Source organism: Harpia harpyja, chromosome 4 (assembly GCF_026419915.1).
Source record: "Harpia harpyja isolate bHarHar1 chromosome 4, bHarHar1 primary haplotype, whole genome shotgun sequence".
NCBI classification, from domain to species: domain Eukaryota; kingdom Metazoa; phylum Chordata; class Aves; order Accipitriformes; family Accipitridae; genus Harpia; species Harpia harpyja.
Genome location: NC_068943.1, coordinates 58749226 through 58765984, shown reverse-complemented (window position 1 = coordinate 58765984; position 16759 = coordinate 58749226). Strand labels below are relative to the sequence as shown.

The following is a 16759-nucleotide window of genomic DNA, read 5'->3' as shown; positions in this document are numbered from 1 at the left end:
GTATTTAGTATTTTAGCTCACAGGTGAGAGACTACAGTGCCCTTGCCCAGGATTTTTAGGCCTGTTCTACTCTCTTCCACACAACTCCTGCCTGACAAACACAGGCTTGAGCATTTAAGAGCAGCAGCACAGTAACACAGTAATGACTTTTGGGGGGGGGGGGAAATAACCACCAAACAACTGGTGCAGCCCAAGTTGGTTTTGCAATGCTTTTATTACTGTATATATTAACATTGTTTTGGATAGTATGTAGCAGGCATCTTGACATTTAAGTTCATTTGTGCACTTCTCTGAAGGGAAGATGTTTTACCCTCAATACACCTCCTTCTGGTTCACTTCCTGATTTTAGCAGCACTCACTACTCCTACTGCTCCTGCTCTCAAGGAGAAGCAAGTCACATTATATAATGAATTATACCAACAAGCACATCTCTAATAGAAAGCACATCACTTTATTGTGAAGGTCTCAAGTGGAAGAGTTCAACTTAACCATGACAATACTTTATGTATTACAATTGCCTGTTGATTTATGCAACTATGTTGAAGAAAGCTGTTAGCCAAAGTCATCCCCCCCCCAAAATCAGAGGATATTTGCACCAATTTTAGTTTATACCTCACAACATACCTAGGCTATATTTTTACTATCACAGGGTGTATTTACTACTAGGGGAATGTTACATGGTCTTTCAAACATGAGACTATTTACAGAATAGGCTGAACATTTGAGTTTAAAGCTGAACAATTTTACATGTATAGGAAGTGTTATAGGCTAGCTTTCCTGTGGCTTTTAGCTAGACATCAGGCACTAATGATTTGATTAGCTCTGTACAAAGAATCACACTGTCCAAAACCTCTTGGCTGCTGGTTAGTTCCAAATTGTTCAAGATAGCGCCTACTTTGAGCAACAGTCTGTTGTGGGGCCTTACTGTCCCTGTTTCATCCTTCCCATGCCTCTATGCATAACAGAATAGAAGCTAAGCTGTTGCACTAAGTCAGAAGAGTACTGATTAAAAGAGGATGGAATTAACAATATATAGAAAAGACATAATATACTGGTAGAAAGTTATACCACCTCAAGGTTACATTGAAGTCATTCATGTTAGGGAAATACTGTTGTCTCCCCTACTATGCAAAGCAGACAGGAATTCCCTAAATAAGAGTCCTTGAGAAATAAATTAAGTTCCAAGACTAAGTTAGGGAACTGTTGTACATTCAGAGTGCATTATGCCTCCATGAACATTGGCTGGGTGTTTCTGGTACAGCATATGTGCCTTAAGCACCATGACAACTCAGTCTTTTGGGCCATAGTCACTAGCTTTAGTTGCAGGGAAGGTCTCTGGTCTCCTAGGTCTGAGAGCCATGGCTGCACACAGATATGTTTTGTGCACAATGCAAGCCTGATTTCCCCCTTAGCCATACAAATTAAGACAATATTTATCACCATACAGTTTGATATTACTTCCAATAAGTACAATATTTATTAAACATTTCTTCAGTTTTGTTACATATTGTGCAACAAATTACAATATTCTGCAGCCACAAATTATATGCAGAGTATGAAGAAACTATTAATCAGATAGTGTGATCTTTCCATTTATAATTCTACAAGAAGGAACTAGCAAATCCGATCTTACATATATCTTACTAAATTTTATGCATGGAAAGTGACAGACACTGTTGTGCTGTTTGATACAAAATGGCTAAACTTCATCTTCAGAAGACTAAACCTGACATCTAAACATGCCAATAGAAACATCAAAACAAAAATACATCCTAACCAACCACAGGAAACAGTCTGGTATCAGGAAAAGCAACAAGGATTACACATTTATAAACCAGCACACAAAGGTTTAAAACAATTCTGAAAATGAAGTTAGCTGTCTTGAGTCAAGGGAATAAAAAAAGTCAGTATTGACCATTTACAATCTCTGACCTTTGTGGAGACGGTAAGAATCTGTTGTAGTGCAGCTACATACAGTACAATTCAGGCAATTTTTTTTTCACTTGGGTTCAGATTGCAAATTCATTGTTGTGAGACAAAAGGGGGGAGGCAAGTTTTAGCAGCAACCTCCACTAGACTGCTTGACTGGAGTGCTCTGAATTTTAACATTGGACTTCTCTGCACCACCAGCTGTCGCTCCCGGACCCATTCGTTTTTTAATCTCAGCAGCCATGGTCATGAAAGACTGTTCTACATTTGTGGCGTTCTTTGCACTGGTTTCCAAAAATGGAATTCCAAGAGAATCTGCAAATTCCTGCAAATGGAGAAACAGCAAACAGTAAACTCATACACTGGTTCATACCTCACCTTGTTTCCTGGTGCACCACTGGATAAACCCCAAGCTCCTAGACCACCACCCCACTCCCAAACTCCAGTCTGATAATGACTTGCACCACAAGGCATCATTGACATGGCACCTTGACATCTGCATACCAAGACATTTCCCTGCACTAGAACTCACTCAAGTGCATTGCAATCCAGACTAGGTGCTCAACCAAGCAAATACACATCAGTATCAACATACCTTTGCTGTTGTATAGTCTACTACTTTCTTTGTGGTCAGATCACATTTGTTCCCCACCAACAACTTGTTGACGTTTTCACTGGCATAACGGTCTATCTCCTGCAGCCACTGTTTTACATTATTGAAAGACTCCTAGGAGATAAAAGAATTGTAAGCAAGACCCTTAACCAAGAGGAAAGCTCAGCACTATTCAGTGATGACTCGGAAAGAATATGAAGCACTATACTTAACCTATCAGTGTGATTCACAACCACAAGACAGAAAACTCTCTACTTTAATACTACAGTACTCCCCTGATTGCCTCAGGATAGGTGAGTCAACACAGGGTCTATACAGCTCCTTAGTCCATGCTTCAAGCCCTACAAAATCAGCCCTTCCTCCTTTGCTGCACTCCTCCATTATTTTTCCCTGCTCTGTATCTTGAATTGAATAGTCAACAAATTCTACCATCTGGAACTCTTCCTCCTCCTCCTGTAGCAGAGATAAGACATGGCATACAGCTGAAACCAGAAGAATCCCAAGCATTTACAAAGCACCAGGTATTAGGTGCAAACCACACTGTTGTAAGGATGCTGGAACACCCTTTGACTCCAGAAATGCAGAACTGCTGTGCTGAACTGATATTCAAGTTAGTGATTGAACCCAATGGTTCTTTTTATATTAATTTGGGAAACGCTACACTTCATAAGAGCCCTTCAATCAGGACAACTGCACCAGTAATCTTCAGAGATTCTTTCACAGAAAACACTGGCTCAGCTGTATTCTGTACACATGCTGACAATTTTCTGTTTCAAATGCCAGTTTTTGTTGTAGACCAAAGTTTAAGTACATTCAGAAATCTTTCAACAACTTGCATCAGTAACTCAGACTTCCTGCTACCAAAGGTAGGGTGAGAAGTATTCACATAGAACAATCAGCTACCTGCCCAGCAAGTTTTAGGTTAAGCTTAAGATACAAATGCTTTAGACCCACAGATCCCACTGCTCCTTTTATTTCTGTGTTTAGCTCCAAACCAGAGACTAACACATACATTAGCCTGATAAACCTTAACACAGCCTGAAGAACATGGTCACTGTCTCCTTAAGAAGCACCAAGTCATTAAATTCCCAGTTTTATTTACTTATCAGCCTAGCATATTCCACCTGGAGAAACTCTCCAGGCACAGGTTTAACACTTACCTGATCTGTAACATCATACACAACTATGATGCCATGAGCACCTCTATAGTAACTGGAAGTGATAGTTCGAAACCTCTCCTGTCCTGCCGTGTCCCACTACAAGGCAAATAACAGGATCAGTTACTGCAATGTAGCTGTACCAGTGTTACAACATTAGCTTCCAGAAATACAGCTCAGCTCATCAGCCATCCAACTACGAATAGATCCAAGTCACAGCTACAGAAGTGACTCTGAAACTGTATGCATCAAATAGGATTTGATAAGATCAAGATATTTTAACTGAGAAGAATTACACTTCAGTAGGTGCTTTTCTAGAACTGCTCATTTGTTTAGTTTCAGACAAGTGTAGTCAAGAGATCTCACTGAGGAAAACATTAAGCAGTTTTGACCCATGAAGAAGCCATGGTTCAGTGGTCAGAAGAACAAACATGAGCCGGGGCTTGAAAACCTGTTAGGAATAAGGTCAGAGAGATGTGGGTCTCTAACATAACCACTCCACTTCAACTTCCTTAGTACAAGAGCTGCAGCAAAAGTATTTAAAGGCAACATCCTCTTCAGAGGATGAATTGCAACAACTCAAACCAAACCTGGTTCCCTTCTCCCACTGGGAGAGTTAAGGAGGGACATTAGGTGCTTGACCTCTCCCCACACCAGGACAGGAAAAGCACTCACCCAAACATTCCTCTCCCTGGAGCCATGTCAAGAATAGGGCTAGCTGCACATTAAAAATAGTGAGACTCACAGACAGATTTCAGCAGCAACAGCATTCTTAGTGGGCTGCTCTGGACTCAGGACAGCTACATTAGAGTCCAGAGGCTCAGCCTTAGGCTTCTGGCCGTAAACTGGATGCCTGCTCCACAACACGGCCTGGAATCCCTGAGTCACTGCCTTCAAGTCCCAAGAGCCTCTGCTTGAGCTGGAAGCAGTGGCTGACAAGGATTGCATGACCTTGCATAGATATTAGATTTCATTACACCAGTCACCCTTTCAGAGTGCTTCAAGATTAGAGGAAAGAACTGCCAAGTCTCTTCCCCTGCTTATTCCAAGTGAAAGGCCAAAAGCATAACTGGAAAACACTACCCAGTGCTAAGGCAGACAGGCCAGTTACAAGCATTCATGTCAGTTTTTCCATTCAGGTCAACAAAAGCAGAGTTCCCAGCACTAGATGGTATAGTCTGCTATTAACAGCTGCTATAGAATTCATGCATCTTGGACAACTGTGTGACATTCTTGCACTTACACAAATCCTTGCTACATACTGCAGAACTACACCAGTTTTGATACAAGAGCACTCCAGCACAGCATTCTACCATTTTTCAGCTCACAGCCCATAGTGCCTTTTAAATACTTAAGCTTTCTTTTCTTCCCAGGAAAGTAAATTTATAACAGGTTATTTCCTCTTTCAGGCAATCAGCCTTGATAAGCATCCTTTAAGGACAGGTCATGGGAAGTCTTGTAATCCTGTAAAAACTGCCTAGCCTTCCTTCTAACAGGGAAGATACCACTTATATTTTAATGATTAAAGTACAAAGGTAACTACTAACCCTTATGAATATAATTCTGTGCTTCAACAGATTAAAGTACCCAGGAGTTGAGAAATACTACTTACTATCTGAAGCTTGATTGTTTTCCCATCTAGTTCTATAGTTCTGATTTTGAAGTCCACACCAATCGTGCTGATGTAACTTTCTGTGTACGTGTCATCCTAGGAGAAAGAGTGAACATAAGTCAAGCCAGCTGCACCTCTTCTGCAGTCACCTACTTTATTATGCAACAGGTAGGCACCAGGCAAAGGTACTTACTTCCCTAGCAAAAACAGTCTGATCTTTCATGGCAAAGACCAATAGGTAGCTAGGTATTTTCACTGAGTATTTACTTCTCCAAAATTCTGCACAGTTTTTTAAAAGCACCTCAAACAACAAGATTTATGTTCCAAAAACTAGTCAAAAAGCCTCTTTTCTGGAAATCCTGTAATGTTAAGTCCTTTTGAACTGTAGTTTAAAAAAAAAGTCTTTGCTCATGTTGGCAGACTGCAGAGCTACTTAGAAAAACCATTATAGTTATTAAAATGCCTCAGATTTTTATCTTCCTTTGATGGTTTTTCATCTGTATTACACAGCAGCTACCTACAAGTCAGAGCCTTTGCCTCAGTCACACTCCATCTGAATTTCAGATCCTCTGCTGCCACAGCTGGTTGCCAAGGCAGTTAAGAGTTACAGCTTGGGTACTTGTGTTAAATCCTCTGCTCTGCAGTCTGTGTAAATACAGGAAGGAAAACGCAGCACTGGTTTAGCAGCTTGCATAGAGCTGACTGCAGAGTCTCCAGCAGGCCTTAAGATACACAGGAAGTGCTTGCATCAGTCTTTGCTACCTTCTAGTGATTGTTAGCTTGCCAGCATGAAGGAACTTTCTATTCCTAAAGTACCAGTAGGATAGAACTTCATGTAAAATATACCACAAAAGGCTTTATGCAACCAACAGCTATCAAAAAAGCAAGGGGTTTCTTTGGGTTGTGAATGGAAGGCACCTTAGGTAATACATCTGCCTGAGGGAACACATGCAAGTAAGAATAAAGCATTAAGGCTTTTAGAATGACATGACATTTATTTCCTTCACATTTCAATACTCAGAAGGGTATGTTTGAAAAGCCTTACGCCTTTTAACCTATAGCAGGAAGAACACAGGTAAGTGAATGCTGTGGTAATTCCTTATGTCAGGGTAAAATAGCTTACTTAGTAGCTCTTTCCTTTAGAAACTTGACTTTCTTAGTTGAAGAAACACCAGATAACCAAGCACAAACTTAAGCTGGCTATCAAAAAAGAAAAGTTGGGATTATTCACATGAAGCCAAAATTAATCCAGAAGTATCTGCAAGAGAAGCAGGCTAGACTGATCTGGGAGTACTGCTCCAGCCTTGGTGTCACTTCCAATCCACTGCCTCCACCAGTTCTGTGAGCAAAGCAGGTTACATCTTCCTAGTGTCCATACTGTCTCCCTGTCCTAATACTGCACAAACAGCGGTTTTAACAGTTTTAACTTAGGTGATGCTATTTGTACACACCAGAGCACCATTTCATATTAATAACATTGAACACAACAGGCTCTTTCCAGAGGTGCCTAGAGCAATTGTTTAGGCTGTGAAACTGCTGCCATCATCTTGCAGTAGTATCAGACTCTAGTTTCTGAACTAATGCCCCACATTCTCCCTTCCTTCCTATCCTCCCATGGCAACATAAAGCTGCACTTTGGCATAGATATAGATAAGGAGTTCACTGGATTCCAGCTTTTTCTACTCAGAGCTGTCAAACCCATTTTACCTTTTCCTGTTGACAAGAAAACTAGAGTTTCTTGCATCAAGTTTCAGCCACAGAAGCTCACCAGCAATTTTAACATTTATTATACACTCATTCACTAAAGGAAGCACAAGGCCTTATTATTCCTAGAATATTATTTAAATTACTTCCCCCTCTGGCTAAGCAATTGGTAGGCCTTTTCAATGAAGATATCAAACTTCATTTGGCTGAAAATATTCAGATCAAGTAGTAACTGATCAAGGTCTTGCCCTGACACATTTGTACTCTTCATGACTGAAGGCACACACCCCAGAATTCAAGTATGTTCTTCCATCTTCAGCGTTCTACCGCTAGTGTAATGATGGACATCAAGATATCTTGTTCTCCAGCAACAGGAAAATGAGAATTAAACTTAACTGGACATATTCTTATATTACTTCTTTCCATATTACTCAAATACACCAGCTAGAAACAAATGCAGAAGACAGGAGGGTTTTGCCATACTTTAATTATTCCTTGGTATACCAGACCTGACAGACATCAGTCCTTTCAAGTAGTTGTTGTAGCAGAGAAATTCTTGCTAAGTACCTGGTAGTTTTTTTTACATAAAGTTTTCAAGCACGATCACTTACTGCAAACCTAAGTAGAAGGCAAGATTTCCCAACACCGGAGTCTCCAATCAGAAGCAGCTTGAATAAATAGTCACTGCAGAAGAAAAAAAAAATTAAGTCACTTAATGAAAAACACTATCAAGAACCAAGTTCCTTATAGCTAGTATATCACAATGTTTGAGAAGGGTCAATTAACTCACTACTAGGGAAGTCACCTACAACTTCAAGCTTCTCTATCCAGTTTAGACACTCTCACAATTTACTTCATTTGCTTGGTAAGGGAAGTGTGATGGAGATGCTCTGAACACAGCATTTTTGTGCAGAACTGTGCTTTCCTAGGAAGTTACTCTGGGGTATTAAGTGTGACTATCACCTATACTAACAGTCCTACTTCAGCCCTTTGTGGTCTAGCTAAGATGAAAATCATGCTTCACAATTAAGTGCAAGCCTCATGGTTTGGTTGAGTGACTCAAGTAACACACAGATGGTAGTAATAGCCTGCTGTCCACCAAAGCCATCACCCCCCTATCATCTTTAAAGTCAAAGGTTTGATTCCACTGTCCAGCTTCACAAACACCATGTAGTTGGCCAAAAGCAACCAATTCTTTCCTCAGTTTAAGTTACCCAAATTTAAGTTCCAGCAGAATCCAACAGCATAACATTCAATTTAAATATACAAACTATGAACTCTAAGTTTAGTTAGAGCTGTTAAAGCAGAATGAACATCCACCTTCCATGATAAGACTATTAACAGCTGAGTGTGACCACATACTTCACTTGCCTTTCAGGAATTAAAACAAAGCTAAAGCCATTGCCAAATGAGGATACATTTGTTCTCTAGAAGATGTCAGGTGTGACACTAGGAATTCTCAAGTCACACTGGAAGAGGTAACATTTTTTTTTGCTTAATGTCAAGTCCTCCCAACATTGAGGGAACAAGCACAGTATCATCAGTGACCGAACTAGTCTTATACTTCAAAGAGTAGTGAAGATTTCACTGTTGGCAAAGCATTAGATTTTGTGTTAGTCGTAAGACCAATGGGGCAGTTTAATGCTAGAGATCAAGTAGCAGAGAAAAAGCAACAAACCACCACTTACACAAGTTATTTTGCTTTGTAACTACTAGACTACCCATTCTAGGTTTACAACTCTTCAGCCCTGTAGTGTCCAAGATTAAGTCCTGTTCTCATTTAACCACTAGAGTTTACGACAGACATATTTCTATGCCCACTTAGCCAAACCAAGAAGATAAAAATTATGCAAATGCCTGCAGTCAACTGTCCCCACCTATTATTCCCTACTAACACCGCCACTGACTCCAGCTGGCAGGAATCCAGTCAGGAAACCGCATCCATCCCCAGCTAGTAACAGCCAAGCAGATGGTCAACTGCTCAGCTTTTCACCACTCCTCCGCTCAAGTGCCCAAATGACTGTCATCTTGGCTGGTCCCAGGCTTCAAGAACACACTCAACTGAAATGTTCATTAGTTTCCACAGCACTTCTCTCAAGGCTAGAGAGAAGTCAGAAGTGGTAAGTGTAGCAACTAATAAGCTGACACTTAAAAATACAACCTTCCCCCACAGTGTAAACCTGAAAGCACTCAAGGTATTTAAAAAAAAAAAATCAAAGTCAAAGGATATCTAGCAGTTTACAGTCACAGAACTGACTACTCCACCTGTCAAGTCATGTACTAATACAATGCAAGATGGTTTTAGTAGAATGACAGTTAACCCAAACTGTTTAGGGGAGATAAGTTATATTGCATCACAAGCCACATATCTTAACAGCTTCAAGACAGCTGAAGCATCATTACTGCTCATACTCTTACACTGGTGATAATAGACAAAATACATGTTTCTTGAAGTTTGGGCCTGCCCATAAGGCAACACCCCCACCACCACCACCACCTGCAGTCCCAAGCACTGCCTCCCTGAGTGCTTCAAAAAGAACAGTTTTGTGTTTCCGGTGGCTCCACTTGCAGAAACTCCACCACAGCCACACTGATGAGCTAGTCACTGAGGATGTACAGTTGTGCTTTACCACAAAAAAAACGTGTTTTAAGCCTAAGGATCACCGAAGTGGGACTGTATTGACCAGTAGTACAGTTACCCTCAGCTACCTGGCTCCACTGCCTCTCAACCACCAACATCACCTAGGAACCGAGGCAAGGGGCTACCCCGAAGCAACTGTAGCAAGAGACATTTAAAACTTCTTACCCCCACTAATAATTTCATCCCCCAAGAGCAGAGGAACTCTATGTAACCTGGAGACCAAAGTAAGGTACAATAGCTCTGAGACCCAGTCCACTGTTAAACCTATGCCTTCTTCCCCAGGATGATGCATAAACTGAAGCCACAATTGCCTCAGCCTCCAAAAAGCTCCTTCCTACATCAGCAGGAAACTTTGGTTGTTCAGTTCCCTGCAAAACCAGAATTTTCAGCAATCCTGAAGTTAAATTATTACTTACAGTAAGCACTGATACACTTGAAATTATTAGAGCTTGTAGCATGTTATAATCCCCTTAAGAATGGTAATACAGCAACATTACCACTACATTGTCTTCACTAAAATTAGTGGAAAAAAAATAGTTCCTTCCTGGTGTACGTAAGGCTTCAGCTATGAGTCTGAAAGATTCACTTCAGAGCCTCCCCTTGCTTCCAAGGGGAACTGAGGTCTCCCCAGCCCCCAAACATCAAGTAACTTGCCTTCCTCTGTTACTCTTAGTGCTAAGAGCAGCTCCCAACCAGATCTACCCTATTAAATCTTTTACTGTTCAGAAGCAAACAAGAACAATAATGGTTTATGCGCAGCACTACTGCTAAGTTAACATAACAAGGACACAGAAGGCTTAAATATTGGGTTTGACATCTTTGTTAGTAAGACCTTCTGACACTTTGGGCTTTCCAGAAGCAAGTGACAAACACAGGCTCATACAGTTACTTAGGCCACCTGCCTCACCCCCACCAAAACCAGGGCCAGTCCCAGTCAAGCTGGGGCATGGCTGGAAATGGCCTTTACTGAGTTAGCTCTGTCTCTGACCTTAGAAATGGGTGCTGTGTCACAAAAACCTAGTTTTGCCAGGTAAGAAAGACTGATGCTTAGATCTGCATCAATTCAGAGATAATTTAAGTAGAACCTTGCTATTTAGGTTTTAAAAAATTAAAATCATTCCATATTTCAATTATATGGTGCCTTCCTTTCTAGGTACAGTTGCACTAGGACCTTTTAAAATACAGCAGGTGCCTATACAGGGGCCCTAGAACCAAATGAGCAGTCCATTACACATGGTATGATGCTAGACACAGCTCTCAAGAGTACAGCAACAGTTTAAACTGAAAATGAAAACAAGCCACAAAAATTTGCAGAAATCTATTTCTAGACTGAACTACACTGATAGAATATTTGTGTTAATGGGTTCAACTGTAGCGATGTGTCCAACAAGCCATGCAGGTTAATTGTGGTATTTGCTCCTGAAGAGCCACACAAGCATTTCTGAAGCCACTGAATTTTTGCTCTTCAAACCTGAAGGCCTAACTCATCAGCTCTCCCAGTTTAGGGAGCCTTCATAAAGCAGGCTAAGCTATGCAGCATAGCCTTCTCCACACTACTTGGAGATAATGTGAATTCAGATTTATCATTCAACTATTTCTCACCATTTATATACGCAAGTCATACTTAGCACCCCTAAGAGAGAGCACACTGGAAGAATGTGCACAGCAAGGCAGGCAGGTACTGTCAGTAAGAGTGAGGCTTTCAAATGCTCCCCAGCAGGAAGAGGATATGGTAACTTTCTCTTGCCAAAGAGATAAAAGATATATATGTTAAGCTTAATTGCCTCTTGCCAAAAAAAAGGCACCTCCAAAATAGCCCTGTCAAATTTTTGAGCAGTGAAGCAGCATCCTCCTGTACAAGCATTTTCCACACAATAGTCAGCAAGTTCAGCAGAAGACCAGAAAGTCAAGTTTAGGACAGACCTGGCCAAAGCTGTGTGGAAGAAGGGACCTGTGGGCCTCCAAGATACTGTTGTTTATACAGGTAGACATACGGGGATTTTTTTTTTAAATGCTAGGAAGCTTTTACACCAAAACAGACAAGACTAGGTAGTCCTCCATCTCCAACAAGGAACTGCTGGAATCGGCTTTAATCACTGATGTCAGCTGCAAGTTTACTGTAAACAGGTACTCACAGCAGCCTCAAATCCCTAGTCTTTGTTCTACCACCCAAGAAATTTTGAAGAGGAGCATGACTGTCACTCTGATTACACACTGCTTGTGTAAGTAAACAGAACCCAGAAGACATAATGCCACTTTGCATCGCAGATTGCTGTTTGGGAAGGTTAGAACACAAACAATTTCAGATGATTCCAGCAACCCAGCAGCTGTCACTCGATTGTCATCTACTGAACACCATCACACAAGTCTGAAAACCCCTGCACAAGTACTCTCTAACACTTCTGAAGAACACAAAAAACCCCAAGATTTACTCGGAACAAGCACTTCATTTCCCCATCTCCCCTTGAAGAAGGTATCTAGAACAAGATCCAGACACTATAGAGTATTGATCAAGATTAACTCCTGATACCACTTGGCTGTTAGATAGTTTACCCACCAGTGTGTTTATGCTAGTCAGCCTACTACACACAAGTTGCAGAAGGGGTAGGAAATGCCGAACCTGACATGATCTAGCCTCAACAGAGTCAATATTGACACTTTGCTCATTTAAACACCATGAAGGGGGAGGAACACAGAAGGAATACATCCCAGTGCTGGGTGGGCAGGTGTTTTCAGTATTTAGCTTCCAAACACTAGCACTAATATCTCATCCATCCCTCTCCAGCTCCTTCACTCAAACAAAAAAGCACACTAACTAGTCCAGTAGGCTTTCCCACAGCCCTGAAATTTCAAGGAAGCTCTCAGAAGCACACACACCTCCTTCAAACCTTTGCACCAGCAGCTTCTAGTTCTATAAGTTTAACAGGAAAATTGAAGGAGGCAAGTCTTTTTATTAAGAAATTTTAACTAGCTATCCCACTGACCTCTGACAGAGAGTTCTGGCATGCCCAGGAGAGAGGATCTGGGGCTACAGCCTTATCTGAAGCTGTGATAAGGAAGTGAGAACGTGTTACATTATAGGCAAGGCACTTCCAAAAGGACAAACAGACATCTGTACCTGTATCTGTTACAGGTAACTAGAAGGAATAATGTCATAATCCCATAAGTCTTATTCCTGGTTTAACATTGATCCAAGTATACATATTGCAGTGACAGATATTTTCTGTCCATCTCAGCACACCCTTCCCATCTTCTATCCTCATCCTGCAGACACAACCCCATCAGGAAGTAGCAATACTACAAATTAATCTTAAACTACAGCTTTTTGTCTTTGTTTTGCTTTCAAGAACTTGGCTGTCCTCACCACCAGGAATGAGCACTCTTCACTGAGAATGAGTCTCCCTCAAAACATTTTCCCCATCTTCACAGCTGCATTCAGTATCTCATTACAGGGAACTACTCTCTGCATCAAGAGCCTAGAAAGCTGAGAGGCTTCAGGAAAGGGAAAAAAAAAAAATCTATGGAAAAAGCCCCCTTCAACCTGTTTTGGCACACACAGTGTTAGTGGCCTAACTCCTTGCAGGCAGTTTTCCACTACAGAACCCACCAGTCTGCAAGGTAAATTTGAGTCTAACTCTGAGAGTCATTACAACCACAGAGGCACCAACAATTTGTTGGTGTCTCACCCACTGACTACCTCCAGCTACCGTTTTGGTGTCTTCCAAAGCCACATGAGCAAGCTTGTTACATAATCTTGCCAAGACATAACTTGAGTTCCTGGCTGTACCTCTTAGTTTTCATCAACTCCCTCACACTAGCTGATGACTACTTTGCCTTCTACTCCTATTTGCTCTTCAGGTGATTTTAACAGGCCCCAGAGTGCTTGCAGCCATGCTACCATAAGCAAAGAGCACAAAAGCCATGACCATGCAAGTCAGTAGCCTCAACTGTGTGTAAAAGCATGCTCTGAGGACAAGAGTTGTTCAAGTGTCATCCATGAACAGAGACAATGAGTATCCAGAGCAGTAATGTCATACCACACATGCATTTCAATACCATAACCACTTCAGTTACATTGGAGTGCACAGCGGCTTCATCATCCCAAACTGGAGTGCCAGCAAAGCCAGCGTCAGTGAAAGAATCCTAAAAATACTCTCCAACACTGAAGTGTTGAGAGTGCATCAGCTGGTTTTTAAAGTGCTTTTTAAACTAATCCTAAGTCTCTCCTCTTCTTCACACAAAAAAACCATGAGCAAAACGAGGTTTATTGTCCCCAACATCCCGGTGGGCAAGCCACTGCTCTTACAGTTGCCAGGATACAGACAACTATTGACCAGAGAGCTCAGACATCCTTACTCCCGAGCAGGCCAATTAGAGAAAGAGGCCATATTCACACAACGAGGTACAACGACCCTCCGAAAAAAAAAAAAAACCAACCCCAAACATAAAACTGTGCCATCACCAGGTCTTCTAGGCAAGTGCTATTTCAGCTCAAGACAGCCCCAAGAGCATTTCATTATCAAGTCACAGCGTTGCAAAATTTACATAGGCAAGAAGTGTTTTGCAAGAGCCATGTGACACACACATGACTTGCAGCTAAAGTGAAGGGTGGACCTCTGACTACTAAGCCGCCAGCAGCAACCGGCCAGGAAGATCGGCTTTCACAAAGAGCTGGCTTCCCCCCCGTCACTTGTTGGAGCCCGAGCTCCGAGGCCTATTTTCCAGGTCCGGAAAAAATCGCCGTCAAGTGCGCCCATACTTACTTCGCCACCGACAGCGCTCCCGGGGCGGAAGGCGGGATGCCCGAAGCCACCCGGATCACCGGGCCCATCGCGCCGGTTTATAGCGGGGACATCATTAACTTTCCATGGCCCGCCGTTCGGCTGCCCGCCACCCCACCCCCCCCCTCCGACCCCGGTGCCCGTAACCCAACCCCACCCCCCCCGCTCCGGGGACGGCACCAGCAGGCCCAAAGCCTGCCCTCCGCCGCCGCCGGGGCACGGCTCCCTCGGTGACCGGGGGTAGGCGACGGGCCGCCAGAGGCCCGAAGGCTCGGCCCCCACCCCCCCACTCCGCGCCAGACCTGGCGGCAGCCTCCCCCCCCCCCGCCGCGGCCTGCCGATCGCGGCCCTCCCGGCGAGGGGCAGCGGGGCCCGCGGCCGCGGCGAGGCCCTCCCCCGGCCCGCACTCACTATTCGGGATTCATGCTGGACATGTCCGTGGGGCCCGCGGCCCGAGGGACGGCGAGCGCGCTCGGGGGGGGGGGGGGCGGTCGCGGCCTGGCACCTCCCGCCGCCGAGGCGGGCGCTCCGCGGATGCAGGCGTCCAACGGCTCCCGCCTTCGCCCGGCGCTCGGCTCGGCCTGCCCCTCCGCCGGCGCCCTGCCCGCTCCGCGGCCTCCGCGCTCGCTCCTCAGCCCAAAATGGCTGCCAGAGCCCAACCAGGAAACGGGGCGGCCTCTCGCCGAGCAGCGCTTACATGGCCGGGGGCCGGTGGCGGGGCATGCCGGGAAAGCGAGTCCGCGCAGCCGCCGCCGGGCGGCCGCGCCGCCGCCGGGGGACTCGCTTTCCCGGCGGCCCCTGCGGCGGCGCCGGCGCATGCGCGCCGGCCGGCCTTTCTTCCCTCGGCCCCGTCGGCTCGGCGCGGCGGCCGGCGCGGCGGATTGGCCGGGGAGGAGCCGGCTCGGGGTGACGTCAGCGGGAAGACGTGGCAGCTCGGACGAGTCACCGCGCGGGCAGGAGAGGGGCGTGGCCTCGGCGGGCGTGGCGTGGCAGGGCAGGGCGCCCCCCCGCGGTCGGCGGGGGCCACTGGGCGCCCCGGCCGGGAAACGGCGGGCCGGGGTTGGCGGCGGGGCCGGGCGGACCCCGCGGGCTGCGGGGAGGGGGCTTCCCCGGCCGTGAGGTGCCGCGCCCAGCCCTCCCTCCCGCCTGGGATCGAAACCCCCCGCCCCGCACGGCCCGGCCGGAGTTTGATTTTCTCCGTTGGTTACGTTTCCTCCGCTCTAAACACGGGCGACAGGAGAGGGAGATCCCGAGCCCCGTCCGGCGTCCGCTGGCGTCCGGCGTCCGCGTACCCCTCGGGTTTTGAAACGTTCCCCAAAGGCCTTTGGCCAGGTGGGTTCGCTGGGAGGGATGAGCGAGGCAGGCCCCAACGGGAAAGGGCCGTCCCCGTTTCCCCTGACGGGGAGGCCCGGCCGGCCACCGCCGGGAGGAGGACGAGGACAGCCCGCTCTGCTGCCCCTTCCACCGCTTACCTTCCGGCCGGGTGGGGGGCACAAATGGAGGCACCGTAACAAAAATAGGAACAAGAGGGGTGGCGGGCAGCGCAACGACGGCTGTAGCAGAACACGGCGCCTGTAGGAGCCGAGACCTCTTTTCTCCACGTGCATTAATAAGTGACAATGCCTTTTCGCACTGCCGTTGCATCTTTTATCAAAGGCATTCTACGCACATTATTTAGTCACATTTCATAACGTTCTTTGGGCACAGTAAATATTACTGCGCTCATTCTACTGCTGGGAAACGGGAAGGGAGAGATTGTCACACGCCAGGGATCTCGGAGCAAACGACCTGTTAAAGCTGGAAGAATTCAGAATACAGGAGCCTAGTTTTCTGGTCAACCACTTGAAACAAATTCTTACAGAATATCAAGTTGTATCGCTAGCATTTTTAGTTGTTTATGCTTTCAGATTTATTCCTAACAAACTCCTAGCCTTTTCAACACCGTCAGAGCGCATCGCTGCAACACTACACATCGTTCTAGACTCATACGCAGAGCGCTGCTGAACCTTAGAAGTCTTAACAGCTCCTCGTAATCAGCTCGGGAATTTAAATCCCCACTAAATACATATTATCTGACATTATTTCATTACAAAGGGCACACTATAATACATTGACCAAAGTTAATCTTCCAACTGGCTCAAAGGACAGGAGGAACAACCCGCGAATGGATTGCGAGATCACTGAAACATCCCCCACAGGGAAGTGCATGTAGGACTTCATACAGCAAGCTGGGAAGCGCTGCTGCAGCCATCTAGATGTGAATCTGTTCACACGCTGACTTCCACCAAGCTGCAAGTTGCCAGCCATGTCGGTACACCAAGG

At 45.0% G+C, this 16759-nt stretch overlaps 1 protein-coding gene across 1 annotated transcript; it reads right to left on the bottom strand.

Annotated features, from left to right (window-relative positions):
• Positions 1 to 195: 195 nt before the first annotated feature.
• On the bottom strand, positions 196 to 15255 carry RAB1A (RAB1A, member RAS oncogene family). The gene is given in 8 exon segments (XM_052784190.1): positions 196 to 2254; positions 2525 to 2656; positions 3703 to 3798; positions 5312 to 5407; positions 7627 to 7699; positions 14849 to 14985; positions 14988 to 15065; positions 15067 to 15255. Coding segments are annotated over 8 exon segments (999 nt in total). The 3' UTR covers positions 196 to 2056.
• Positions 15256 to 16759: the final 1504 nt, after the last annotated feature.